The following is a 14,566-nucleotide window of genomic DNA, read 5'->3' as shown; positions in this document are numbered from 1 at the left end:
ATGCAGAGATTTTTCTATCTTGCAGCATCGCTGAGAGAAAAAATTGCTCATGTGAATAAACACATTGAAATCAATTAGTTATTTTCACATGCAAGTTCCCTCCACATCACTATCAGGCGGAACTCGTGCGTGAAAATCACCAGCCTTAGGCTGCCCGCAGACGGCCGGGTCGGATCCGGCTGCGAGAATTCTCGCAGCGGGACCTGACCTTCTGCAGAGAGCAGCGCAGGCACCTACCTCTCCCGCGGCCCCAGCTCTTTCATGTGCCGGCGCATGCCCAGAGCGTGGCCGGCGAGTGACGTTTCTGTGCCGGGCTGTGCGAGCCCTGCACAGAAATAGAGCATGCCGCGATTTGTTTGCCGCGCGAGATTTCGTGCGGCCGTCTGCATAAGATTGCGTTTGTTAACGCAATCCTATGGCAGCTTCCAGGGGCGGAAATTCCGCGGGAAATCCCGACGCAGAATTTCCTCCCGTCTGCAGGCGGCCTTACACCTATGAAAGTCTGATCACTTCCACAGTATGTGCAATACTGAACATATTAATGCCACTCACACACAACGTCAGCAAACGCTGAGATTTTACCACCGTTTTCAAATGCAGGTTAGTGTGTTCAACAGCGGTTTTAACCGCAACACATCATTCTGATGGGTGATGAGAGGTGTTAAAACGCAAGAAAATGGAGCAGACAGTGCCTGAAAATCGCAGCGTTAGAAAATGCCACGGTGGAGTGCAGGTCTGCAAGGCCCCATTGAAATCAGTGGTAGCGTTCTACCACAATTACTGCAGCGTTTAAAATTTTATGTAACTGTGCTAAAAAGCACATGTGTGAGAGTGGCCTAATAGGCTGACACTTAAGGCATGCCTGGGAGCTTTACTATGCTCCAGTGTGTCACGGCAACCTGCCGATCAAAGGATACTCCTCTCCCTCTGTTCAGCCTTTTAAATGCTGCCCTCAGCACTATGACATTTAAATGGTCAAATGGCTGGGTGTCAGCTATGTAACATCTGCTGCCTAGTGAGCTGCATACTAACCCTACACACACGCGATGTCACAAAGGGGTTAAATACTCAAGTATGCTGCCCTCTTACAGGGCTAGATCCCTCACCACCAATTATACCCACCTACTTTCTGGGAAAAAATGACATGTCATTCTTTTACGTTGACAGCTACATTTAAAGGGGGCTGTCTCAGATCTTTGTTTTCTATAAAACACAACAAATAGACATATACTCACCTCTCCCCGCTGTGTCCCGTGCCACCACTCCGGGTAGTCCGTGTGACTTCACGTTTACAGGCTGCTGCAGCCAATTAAATCCCGTAGACACGTGGGACTGCAGCCTGTAAACAAAGGAAGCAAGCAGCTCTCTGGGACACAGCAAGGAGTGGGAGAGGTGAGTAGATGCCCATTTGTTATTTTAATGCAGGAGGAACTGTGTTTTACTGAAAAGAATCTCAGACAACCCCTCTAACTTAAAGGGATCCTGTCACATCCTGTTAGGGTACGTAACAGGGAGCCAGGCGATGCATTTCTTATACTCCCTGGCTCCTACGATGCTGTGGCTGCTCCCTAAGATCACGCCGACACTGCAACTCCATCCTTTCACAGTGCCATGTGCGCGATTCAAACACATTGTTTTACTGTGGTTTTTAATGCACCCCATCATTGTGATGGGGTGTGTTAAAAAAAATCATTAAAGTGCACAAAATTAGAGCAGACAGATCTTGAAAATTGTAGCGTTAAAATGCCGCGTTAAAGCACAAGTCTGTGAAGCCCCATTGAAATCAATGGGAGTGTTGTCCCTGTGAAAAGCACAGAGTTCGAAAACGCCATGCTAATCGCGGTAAAAGCACCAGGATGAGAGTGACCTAAGAAATACCTCACCTGACTGTCATGTCCCCTAACAGCACGGTAACTTAGGCCTCATGTCCACGAGTGGATCGGATTCTGCATGCGGGAGCCCACAGCGGAATCCGACCCTGCCCGCAGCCGAGGACACTGCGGGTCTTTGCTCACCCGTCCGGGTCTTCATTTTCTTCCCTGCAGATGTGTGAAGTGCTAGCGCGCCTCACAGGCAGAGGGTTTTTTTGTTAAACTCCTGCTTTGCCGCTGAATCCACAGCCCGTCCGCAACTGAATTGTCAACAGGCCGTGGATTGGACAGCTTCCAGTAACTTGAATGGAAGCCGTCTGTGTGGTATCTGCACTGAAACGGAGCAGGCTGCAATCCCCCCCCCCCCCCCCCCCCCCCCCCCCCGGACCAATAGGTTCCGCAAATCAAATCCGCATGTATGCATATGGGTGGCTTGATTTGCGCATCACCTGCAAATCAGATCCGCCCGTGGACCCTGGGCCTAAGTGTAGTGTGCTGTGTGAACGTGACAGCTTCCCTTTAACCCCGAAGCCACTCTCATACACGCGCTTTTTACTGCAGTGTTTTGAATGCCGTGGTAATCGTGGTACAACGTGCCCACTGATTTCAATGGGGCCTTGCAGACCTGCACTCAAACGTGGCATTTTCTAATGTTGCGATCTTCGGGCGCCGTCTGCTCTATTTTGCCAGGTTTTCGACGGTGCGCACCTCATCCCCCATCACAATGATGGGGTCGGTAAAAACTGCTATTGGGCGCAGTAAACTGCATCTGGAAACTACGGTAAAATCACAGCAAAACGCTGTGATCACACAAACAAGTGTTTTGCGGCCGCTGTGTGCGAGTGGCCTGAGCCAACTACAGCAATTCCACGCTTTAAGTTTTGGGCCATCCAACAATATAGACAGGTGCCCCCCACCCTGCGGGCAGCGCCAGCGCAGCCATACCAGCCTCATGTGGGGCCTCAGTTTACTACTTTTGCACCATAAAAACACGGCAGCGGATTTGTTACGTTTACAGTTTAATCGGCAGCTGTCGCACCGCCACTAACCGGGCAGGAGCCCTGCTGCCGGTAAGTGCTCCCGGTAAGTGCTCCCGCCGCCGCCTGCACAATAGAGGACGAGCCTCTTCCGTCAGCTCCCCGCGCAGAGCGGCCATTGTCCGGAGCACAGCGCTCGGCCACGCAGCGTGGGGTGAGAAGCCGCCCGCAGCTGTGCCCTGCGGCGCGGTCACAATTCCCGCCTCTCTGCTAATAAAGTCAGCCGAAGCACCAGAAGGAGCCGCGGCCCGCCATAATCCGCGCTGGGGGAGGGGCGGTCGGGGCTCGGGATGACACAGCGCAAAGTACGGAGACACCGCCGGACACGTATGACAGGAGCGCCGGCCAGGGACTCGGCGCTATTAGCAGCGCTCTGTTCTACAGGGGTAGAATAACGGGCACTTGTCAGCGCGGAGCTGCAGACACACGGCGCTCCTTTGTCTGCCGCTGCTCCCCGCGTCCCGTTAGCCCACAGCAGGCCGCTCGGCGCCAGGCTCCTGCTCTGTGTGCGGGTGTGATGTCGCTGCGCGGCCGGGAGAGGAGGAGGATGTGGAAGAAGAAGGAGGAGGAGGTGGTGGTGAAGGAGGGGGGAAGTTTGCTCCCGGGTGTCCCCGCTTCCCGGGGAGGGGAGAGGAGGGAGGCGGCTGCTGTGCTTCGGGGGAGGAGGAGGTCACCGCTACCCTGCGCATCCCGGGCGCACATAGACCTGCTTTTCTCCCTTACCTGGAACAGGAAAGCCGTCCAGTTGGCCTCCATGGCGGTCGCGGGGAGCGGAGGAGGAGGAGAGCGCCTGCTGGAACACAAGAAAAAAAAAATAGGAAGGAGGCGAAAAAAAAAAAAAACAGCGTAGGCTCCTACATGAAACCTACAACAAAGCAGCTGAAAACATGGCAGCGCCGCACAACTTCCGGTAACCTCTGGGAGAGACCATTCCGAAGGAGGAGGGGGAATGGGGAGCGGGATAGCGCGTCTCCTGCACCCTGGGTCATTGGTAGGGGGGGGATGTGGGTGGAAACGAAGTCTTCCCCTCTGCCTCCCGCCTACTGGAGGCTGTGCACGAGACTAGCTGCTAATAATACTACTAGGGCAATAACTGTGATGAGCCGTTTATTGTACGGACAGCGGCGGCCGAGGAGGAGGGGGGGGAAGCCCCGTCACCTCCGGCACCGCCGTCCGTCCAAGACAAAAGCTGCTGCTGCTGCTCCTCTCCCGCGCTAGTATTATCAGGCTGCCATTTTCTAGCCGCCTATTGTTTTAATATGATCTCCGCCTCCTTCTCCTCCTCCCCGACATACCGTGCCCCGCGGGCAGCTCCTCTCACCCCGAGTCGGCTGTGGGTTATGTTAATGGGCGGAAGAGAAAGTGAGGAGGCGGCGAGACTCGCTGGTTGTGTGGAGCCATGCTGAGGGTTTCGGCCTCCTCCTGCGCTGCGGCTATAAGGGCTGCCCGATCCCGCCGCCGCTGCTGAGAACGGAGCTAGAAGTACATGACCGCAGAATGCGCCCGACTGCCACACCCGGCCGGCCGTGCGGTCATGGTAGTAGTATGTATGGCAGTCAGACCAGCCCGCAGTGCAGCACAGCAGCTGGTACCTGGTTCCCCCTGCATGCCTGCTGTCACCCGGCCTGCGATGACACGTAGCGCAGATACATGGAGATCCACCTGCTCCACATTCTACATACAGTCGTGTCCATTCACACTGGCGTGTTTGCGCCACGTAAGACATATTGAATATGTTGGAGTATTCATTTTGGCCGCTTTCACATGGGTAACAAAATCATGTGATAGCGTGAGAAAACGCATGTAGGTGAAGCTCATGCCTCCCAGTGGGTAACTAACAGTAATGTTTTCTCTGATGGTATCTTGCGAGGAAAAAATAAAAGTCGCAGCATGCTCTCTCGCCACGATTTGTGAGGTTTTTTTTGTCGCCCCCTTGTTTATCGCATCGCACAAACTTGCGATTTTCATGCAATGTGTTTTTAACATTAGAAAGTCCTATTGACTTTTGCAATAATTTTATCACAAGTGGCCGCCATGTGAGATTCTCACAAACAAAGTAGCTGTATCACTGAAAAATCGTGGGGGGGGGAAACAGATTTTGCGGCGAGAAAATCATAGCAAAATCGCTGTCGCCCGTATGAAAGAGGCCTTAACCCATTAGTGACGGCCCGATTGCCTTTTTACGTCCTAACTAAATCGGCTTTAATCCTAGAGGACATAAAAACATGCATCCTCTTTGGATTAAAGCCCTCCTGGCTGAGAACGGGACAGTTCCATGCTGTTGGTGCACGCAGGTAGCCGACAACATGGAGCTGTCATCCCGGGTTGCGGGGAGCGCCTTTCCTGTCCCCAGCAATGCGATCGGCGCTATCCAATGGATAGCGATACAGTGCAGAAAAAGTTAAAGATTCAGCTGTCCTGATAGATTGGATCCTTTAGGGCAGTTGAGCATACTCACCCGCCTTCTCCACGGTGAACTGGTCCTCTGGGACCCATCACTGCTCTTCTGCGCATACTCGCCAGACGTACGATGTCACGTGCATATGCAGAAGGCCGGGAGCCCTGGCAAATTTTAAATCTCCTTAAGGTAGCTGGGAACCAGACCTGTGATCACCGCTATCCAATTACACATTTCCGCTCACATTAGCAGGTTGGAATTACATAATCCACCTGCAGAAAATAGAACGCAGCATGTTCTATTTTACCGCGGATATCCGCAACACAGGGCCCATTGTGCTCCATGGTCACGGATATACCCGTAACTACATTGTATACGGGCTGCGGGTACGCGCATTATCGCTAAGCGACGGTGCGGGAAATACAAACAAAGGTGTACTGCGCATGACCGCCTGTGTGAATAGACAGTTATGCGCAGTACATTACGCGGCCGTACGCAGGGTCACAGCTGGGATCCACTGCGGGCCTCCACAAGCGGATTCCGCATCCGGCAGTGTGAGCCCGGCGTTATTCAGACCACTACCTGTAATACGTAATTTACAAGAAGCCCCTGGAACGCTTACCTTCCTGCAGTTCCAGGAGCAGCTTGTTGAGCGCCTTCTCTGTGAGACTGCTGCACCGCAGCAAGATTACAAAGCCTCACAGCGCCACTTTTTACACCCCATACCTGCCGCTGAGGTCACGAAATACCCCCCAAAAAAGCATGAGAGGAGGAGGGGGGATACCTGCTTTTATTGCCCCATGTACCCATCCCAACCAGCCTCCGTAATTATCGGTCTTCAGAAATACCACATAGTTAACATTATTAATTTTATCTAAGATTTGGAGAATGCCAAAAAGGGCGCGGAGGGGGAGGGGATTAATTTTAGGGAGTCAAATTTTTTCCTGCACAAGTGGGCAATGGGACTTGAATTTATTCAGTTGTGCCCTGAAATTTTACGGGTGTTCCCTCCATTATAGGCCTTAACATGGGCCCTGTAAGTAGATTAGGGCCACAATGGGTATGTTTCTGAACACGGGACAAACAGTGGTATCCATTTTAGGTTGAACGCCTTCATTCCTATGTACACTGTACAAAAAAACCTGTTTTTAATTTGACACAATTGCCAAAAAAATTAAAATCGTAATTTTTTCCTTCTGCTTTGCTTAGATTTATTCGAAAATTGTAGGGTAAAAATACTCAGTAGACCCTAGAGGAATTCGTTAAGGGGTCTAGTTTTCAAAATAGGATAATTTGTTGGGGTTCTCTGTTGTTTTGGCCGCTCGAGGGCTCTACAAGTGGGCAATGGGGCCTAAATCACCTTCATGCAAAATGTCTGTTCTGAAAGCCACCGACTGCTTTAATTTTGGGCCGCGTTGTGCATCCAGACATAAGATTAGGGCCACAATAGGTATGTCACTGAACAAAGGAGAAACAGGGGTATCCATTTTGGGGTGCAAGTCTTCATATGTGTGCTGTACAAAAAAAAAAAGGTGTGTTTAAAATGACAGAATTGCCAAAAAAAGAAACATAATTTTTTCCTCCTGCTTTGCTTAAATTCATTCAAAAACTGTGGTGTCAAAATGGGCAATACACCCCTAAATAAATTCAGTAAGGGGTCTAGTTTTCAAAATGGGGTAATTTGTGGGGTTCTCTATGGTTTTTGGCTGCTCAAGAGTTCTACAAGTGTGCAATGGGTCAAAAAAGGCGTTCAAGCAAAATTTCTGTTCTGAAAGCCACCGACTACTCCTTTCATTTTGTGCATCCAGACATAAGATTAGGGCCACAATGGGTATATTTCCGTAAACAGGACAAACGGGGGTATCCATTTTGGGGTGCAAGTCTTCATTCATATGTGTGCTATACAAAAAAAGCTGTTTTTAAAATGACAGAATTGCCAAAATAACGAAAATCACAATTTTTTCCTTTCGCTTTGCTTGAACTCATTCAAAAACTGTGGGGTCAAAATGGGCAGTACACCCCTAGATAAATTCGTTAAGGGATCTAGTTTTCAAAAGGGAGTCATTTGTGGGGGTTTTCCATAGTTTGGGCCGCTCAAGAGCTCTACAAGGATGCTATGGGGCCTAAAAGGCATTCAAACAAAATCTCTGTTCTGAAAGACACTGACTACTTTCATTTTGGGCCCCGTTGTGCATCCAGATATAAGATTAGGGCCACAATATGTATGTTTCTGAACACATGACAAACAGGGGTATCCATTTTGGGGTGTCTTCATTTTCATGGGCACTATAGGAAAAAAAATATGTCTTTAAAATGACATATTTGCAAAAATATGAAATTTTATTTTCTCTCCTCCAAATTGCATTAATTCCTGAAAAAAAAACAATGGGGTCAAAATACTCATGACACCCCTCAGTGAATACATTAAGGGTTGTCGTTTTTAAAATAGGGTCATTTGCGGGGGTATTTATCTTTCTGACACCTATGAGCCTTTGCTATCTTGGCTTGGTGTAGGAAAACAAAGTGTTCCTCAAAATGTTGAAAAGCAATGTTAAATTTGTAGGTCTCCTAAATGGTTAAAGAAAACACAGAAGTTTTTCAAATGTGCATTCAGAATAAAGTGAACAGCTGAAAATATATATCTTGGCAAAACTTTGTACAGTATGTTTGCACATATTTGAGATATTACTGTTGAAAAAATGATATATATTTTTTTTAATTTTCCAAATATTGGCACTTTTGATAAATATACACAAGTTCTATCGGTCTATTTTTACTATCTAAATGAAGTACAACATGTGGTCAAAAAAACATTGTCAGAATCACTTGGATATGCAAAGCCTTTACAGAGTTATGCTATGTTAAGTGACATGTCAGATTTCCAAAATGTGGCTCCGTCACTAAGGGGTTCAATTTAGAATCTGCAATAAGGTTACTGGGATTTCAGTTCTCTCCTGTGTCCAAAATAATTAACAATGATCATCAGAAAGGAAAAAAGGTATGGACTGTGTGAAGTCACCGCTGTTCTCTTTCTAACAAGCCCAGCCCAATCAGCAGGAAAAAAGAAAATATAATGTCCAGTCACGGTTGACCAACACACTAAGGCATGTGTGAATGGAAGAGTGAAAGTCCATTAACTTTTGTTGCCTCCATTCACCACGTGTTATGCACGGGAAATATGCGAGCGTAATAGGCAGTGACAATACAGTATTTGTGCAGTACATCAATGGGCCCCTCTGTGGTTTTTGTGTGCGCAAATTTGTCAATATATTTGTGCACACACACAGCAGAGTGGGCGTAAGCGGTTTTCAGTGACATAAATATGCAGCATATTTACGCAATTCAAAATGTGCTTAGACCCATGTGAATCAGCCCTAAAGCCAAACAGAAAAATTAAAAAGGGGTTGTGAACATTAAGCCTCCTCAATCCCCTGCTGATCCAGTCTAGATGCTCCAGTGGTCCCCTGCCAGTTGTTTACAGACTGCCTGCGATCAATAGCCTCAGCAGTCACCTGCCTCCCAAAAATGAAGTCGAAAGACAGAAAGGCCAAGCAGAGCCAAGATGCAGGTGTGAAAGCGCCCTTGCTTGTATTTTATTCATTTAAACCTCTGCTCATTCTAAGCTAAACAGTCAAAGGGGTGATCCTATCAGTAAATAACAATCTGTGTACAACTGTACATACAGGAGGGGGTCTCAATTACTGATAGGATTGCCCATTGGACTGTTTAGCTCAGAATGTGCAGAGATCTAAATGAATAAAATGCAAGTTATACTGAATCTTTCCCCATAAAACTATATATCTGCTCAGCTTGTCCTGCTCTACAACATGATGTCTGCAGTTTAGACAGCATGCTGCTTTCACACGGCAGAGAAAATAGTTTGAGATTCGGGTGTTGCAAAAGGCTGCCTGCAGACGGCCGGGTCGGATCCCGCTGCGAGAATTCTTTCAGCGGGACCCAACCAGAGCCCCTGCAGGGACCAGTGCGGCGCTCACCTCTGCCGCGGCTCCGGCTCTTTGATGTGTCGGCTGCCGGCCAGTCAGAGCAGAGCCGGGAGAGACATTTCTGTGCGGGCCTCTGAAATAGAACATGCCGCGATTTGTTTTCCGCATGTATTTTTACTCGGACAAATCGCGGCAATCTGCATAGGATTGTGTTTTGCAATGCAATCCTATGCAGGCATCCAGGGGCGGAAATTCTGTGGGAAATCCCGCTGCAGAATTTTCGCCCGTGTGCAGGGGGCCAAACGCACAAAAATAAAACCCTTCTTTTTTTAAATAAGGTCATAAACCTAATCGTTTTTTTTTTTTTTTACTTTCCGCATTGCATTGTGGTGCGGGGAAAAAAATGCGACATGTCCTATCTTTGGTTGTTTCCTCAGAATGCTTCACCCATTGTTTTCAATGCGGCTGGAAAACACATTGCACGACATGATGGGTATTCTTGTATCTTCTCACCACCAGGCTGATGAGTGGAGATGGGCTGAGGTGAAGGGAACGCCTAGAGCTTCTTATTGGCAGCCACATGCACACCCTCACTAATGTGCCCATAGCTTTGTGGTAGCTGCTGAATGGTCACTTTTATACACACCTTCAGAGAGCAGCAGCTTGGTGGAGACGTGGAAAGGCTTCACAGAGGGAGGGAGCTCCCTCTGTGTCGCTGGGTTGTCATGGCAGCAGGACGCCAGATACAGGTGTCCTGCTTTGCCAGCGACTAAATCAATAGTGTAAAGAAAAAAAACAACACTTTCATTTTTTTTAAAAAAAACCTCTTTTGCTCTTCTTTCCTCTATTTTCATGAAGCACATTAAACATTTCAGCTAAACTCCACATATGTGATATTGCTGCTGGTCCCCATTAGAGCGGGATTTCTGCAGCGGTTCCCAGTAAATCCGCGGCAGCATCATACATCATACTTAGCTCCACTTTCGTCCGGTATTACTGTATCTTGATGCCACCGGAAGTTAGGGGTGTGACAGGGCTTACATAGAGGGATGGCCCTGTCACACTACTACCTCCACATTGGCTGTTAGTGTGCTGTGCCGTCCCCACGCAGCTGTGTTACTTACCACCCGGCGGCTCCGTGGTGTGTGGTAGTGCGGCTCCGTTGGGTGCTGCTTATAGTGCGATTGTGGACTTCTCTGAGGCCTCCCATGCAGCGCCGGAGTAGCAGGGAGCCGGGGCGGTGGGGACCACCGCTGCGGATATTGCAGCGCCGGAGCCTACAGCGGCACACAGTGGAGAGTGCAGCCCGGGGCATCTCAGACTCTGGAACCCAGCGGGGAGCGCAGGCGGTGAGACAGCGCAACACTGCAAAGGAACAGGGAGCGGAGGCGCTGAGGCACCGCAACAGACCGCCACAGGGGAGAGCTGAGCCACAGCTTTAAGTCCAGCGCCAGAGCCTGCAGCGCAGCCGGGGAAGGTAACCACTGCAAGCAGGCGACCGGGAAGCAGAGACAGGGAGACATGAGGCTTTAAGTCCAGCATTGGAGCCAGCAGCGCAGGTGGGGGGAGGTGAGCACCACAAGCGGCGGAACAGGGAGCAGAGACTGGGGGACATAAAGCTACGCAATTACTGCAGTGCAGGAAGGGGTAGCGCAATGCTACCCCTGTGACCTAGCCCTGCTGTCAGTATTCCCTGCCCTTGCTTCCCACTCTCTTCTCTGTAGTAGCCAAACGGAAGCTAGAGGCTTGGCAGGGGGCGTAAACCCCAGCAAAGCCAGGTCAGTTCCTAGCTTCCGGTGGAGTCAAGATACAATAATACCCTCCCGTCCCACCCCTCCCATTGTAAACAGTGGCGAGCTGGAGAATGGGCGGGAGCTCAGTGCACTAGCTCCTGTCCCATCCTGCCTCCAACCCTTTCAGAAAGGGGCAGCATATATCGGCCAGGCATGAAAACCTGACCGATATATGCCCGTCTGAATAAGCCTTTAGGCTGCATTCACATGGGCAACAAAATCGTGCAATTTGCTTGCGATGCGGCACTGCTGCAAAATCGCATGTATGTGAAGCCCATGCTTTCCAATGGGTGCCTACACATTCACAATGTTTTCTTTGATACTATGTAGCGAGAAAAAAAAAATTGCAGCATGCTCAAAATTTGAGCGATTTGTGATTTTTTTTTTTGATTATTTTTTTTTTTGCAGCCCATGTTTCCCTATGGAGCCTTCTTGTTTATCACATTTCACAAACTAGAAATTTTCATGCGATGCAATACATTTCCCTACCCCTAAAATAAGCTCTAGCTGCATTCCCTGAAAAAAAAAAGGGGAATACTTACCTAGCAGGCTCAGCCCGGGTCCTCCTGCTGCTGTAAGTAGCTCCAAAATGAATGTGTTATGTGACTATCTGTGATAAATTTACGATTTTTTTTTGTCATTGATTTCTTTTCTATATAATTCAATATTTTTTGTAACTTTTGCTCAGGGGCCGAGAACTCGCTGTTGCTAGCAAAAAAATTATTTGCATCACCAATCTCTTTCTAGTTGTTGAGTTGTTGAGATTTTTTGACGATAGCTAGATTCATAATCACTAGAGATGAGCGAACACCAAAATGCTCGGGTGCTCGTTACTCGGGACGAACTTTTCGCGATGCTCGAGGGTTCGTTTCGAGTAACGAACCCCATTGAAGTCAATGGGCGACCCGAGTGATCTGGATTACGGTTTTCTCCAGCAGGTTTCGGGGTATTTTGTAGCTTCCTAATTGTGTAGAAGCAGTATGCGCACACTGACCAGGTCAAACACGAGGTATCAGTCTCATGCTCAAAATGGCTCTCTGGGCAGTAACACCCAGACAGACCCTTTTATTGTAAAGCATAAAATGGGCGTGCAACAAATTACATCAGTAACATATAGGATTCTCATTTGTCGGATCATATAGAATCCCCCCTCCTTCCTGCCCACCTTCTCTCAAGTCCAATGTATAAGCAAGTCTTTGTCTTACAAGCATGTGCTTAAAACTGAAAGTGAAAGTAGATATCTCTTTGTTGAAGAAGATCCTGTGTGAAGGGTGGGGAGGACTGGGAAAACACTCAAGATGAACACATAAGCAGTAACATAACACTGTGATTTAACTCTTTCCTTATGCAGCAGAGTTCCACATTAGGCTGAAGTCACAAAACACACATAATACGTCTAGTTTAGTACAAATCGATAGACATTTTATACTAATCATCATGTCTATCACAATCCCCCCTTAAAATGTCTATCCTCTAACTCTCTATCTGATTTTCACAGTTCTCTGCGCATGAGCCTATAACTGGAGCGCGTTGAAGGTTCGTTTTAGGGTCTTCAAGGGGGAGTAGGACTTGTCCACTCCTTCTGGGGATGCATCCAGCGAGCTCATTGTGGGAGCGGCTTTTCCAGCATCAGTTTCACAGGTCTCTCTGACACAGGGGATAACACAGCAGACTAGAACAGAAAAGGTAACCATCAGTTCATATACAACAGCGACGCCCGTCTGTGCCAGGATCCTTTACCACCCGCTCATCCATGACGAGTGTTGGTCCCAAAAGTTAGCTCCTTTAATGGCAACTGCGCCTTTACCCGCGGGTCACGTGTCGTCTGGGATGTAGGTACAACAAGTCTCCCCTATCATCTTACAGACACTCCCCTTTTTAGCTAAAGTCATATCTAAGGCCATTCTATTTTGAAAAGTCATAGTCGAGGTAGGTCCTATTGGTCGACTAGTCCCTATAAGGCGTCTCTAGTATAATTTATAAACCGCTGCTAATTATAATAAACATAATTAATCCAATCAACGTTTATTTACCATAATGATCAGGAAAATGGACTCGAATCTAGTTTTAACTTGGTCTCTAATTTTTAAAACTTGTCAGGTACCCCCCTTGGCTATCCTATGACGTCAATGTATACGTGTAGATCAAAACTACCACCAGGGGTCTCTCTTCTCGCTCTAGTATAATGTTACAATACTAGTAGCGTGCACAGGTACGCACGGCCTGGGACTCCCTAATCTTCACCCACACCAATGTCCCTCCTGGAGATAGTCCTGATGGTGAACACGTCCAGGCCGCCTGCACTGACCCTACACTACCTAGTGACAAGACTGGAAGGAACCGCCGTACCTATGCGGAAAACAAGGATAGACCAACATGACAGGATAACTACAGAACACAGCAGAGTTGGATCGAGATAAAGTAACTATTGGGGGTAACCTCATTATCCTCAATGCTGTCTGACAGGATGTGGAGGAGCATAAGGGCTTTACTAGGGCACACTCCCCTGTCCAATTACCCTCCAGGCGGGTCCTCTACCTCATGTCACTACAAAGCCAGTAAACGTCTCCTAAGGACTGAACCTGATTCTGCATCTATTCCCCTCCTATCGTACCGTAGGAGGAGCAATACCCGTTAGTGAGTTCCCCAAAAATCTCCCTCCACCCTGCCTATTTGCCTGGCAGGTGTAGTTTCCAGGGTAGTCAGTAATACTCTCTCCGGTGCAAAACACTTAAGTAGTTATAGAGTATTCCTTCTTCCACTTCTCACGGACAGTGTAATTAGCGGAAATGTTCGTGAAGAGACTAATAAACCACTCTTCAGCATCTACAGGGAGATTTAGGGGGACCATCCCCGAGTGTAGTCGGGCACTACCGCACACGCAACAGTTAGACTTGTTGCTCCTGTTAGCATTGTACCTCATCAACTCCAACCAGAGATTCTGGTCAGAGTAGCCAGTCGCTACTGTCAAGGTGTCCTCAAAGGTAGGGTCGGCTATGATCATCATGTTCGTCAAGGTCTTTATCTTACGACGGAGGGGGTTAATTATGGGCACGGGACTAAGTGAAGGCTTCCATTCGGGTGCATCTACCATATCCCTTATTTTAAACTTCCCTAAGGGATCTGTCCTCCCGTACCGGTATGTCCCCAGACTGTAAGTCCCTCCGTCCCCCGGGCTTAGATCTCCCATGGTTAATGTAAAAACCGCATTAAAACCAAGCAACATACGAAGTTCAGCCTTCCAATACCTGCTGTCCTTATTATTCTCAAGGAGGGTTATACGACTAATTAGGGATTTCCCGCTCTTATCTTTCTTATTTAAGGCACTTCGCGGTTTATAGGACTAGTCTGTTCCTGCGTTACATCCCACTAATCCCCAATAACGGCAGTCTTCTCCCCAGACGTTATCAGTGGCGCAGACATATTGTATTCCCCGGGTATGTAAGTCATATAACCAGCTGGACTGAGCTAAATCTGGCCTGCGGTGGGATCTTGCGCCTAGACACGGGACCACAGTACAATA

At 48.4% G+C, this 14,566-nt stretch overlaps 1 protein-coding gene across 2 annotated transcripts in view; it reads right to left on the bottom strand.

The window, feature by feature from the left end:
* The window catches only part of VEZF1 (vascular endothelial zinc finger 1), a 54,852-nt gene extending 50,822 nt beyond the window's left edge, over positions 1 to 4,030 (bottom strand). The window contains exon 1 of one of the 2 annotated variants that reach the window (XM_066572367.1): positions 3,632 to 4,030. In XM_066572367.1, the coding sequence (XP_066428464.1) occupies positions 3,632 to 3,664 (33 nt within the window). In that variant the 5' untranslated portion in view covers positions 3,665 to 4,030. The remainder of the gene's footprint in view (positions 1 to 3,631) is intronic. The other variant, XM_066572361.1, reaches the window with a different exon arrangement.
* Between the last annotated feature and the right edge of the window lie 10,536 nt (positions 4,031 to 14,566).

Source organism: Eleutherodactylus coqui, chromosome 1, assembly GCF_035609145.1.
Source record: "Eleutherodactylus coqui strain aEleCoq1 chromosome 1, aEleCoq1.hap1, whole genome shotgun sequence".
Taxonomy (NCBI): domain Eukaryota; kingdom Metazoa; phylum Chordata; class Amphibia; order Anura; family Eleutherodactylidae; genus Eleutherodactylus; species Eleutherodactylus coqui.
This window is presented reverse-complemented; position numbering and strand designations above follow the sequence as displayed.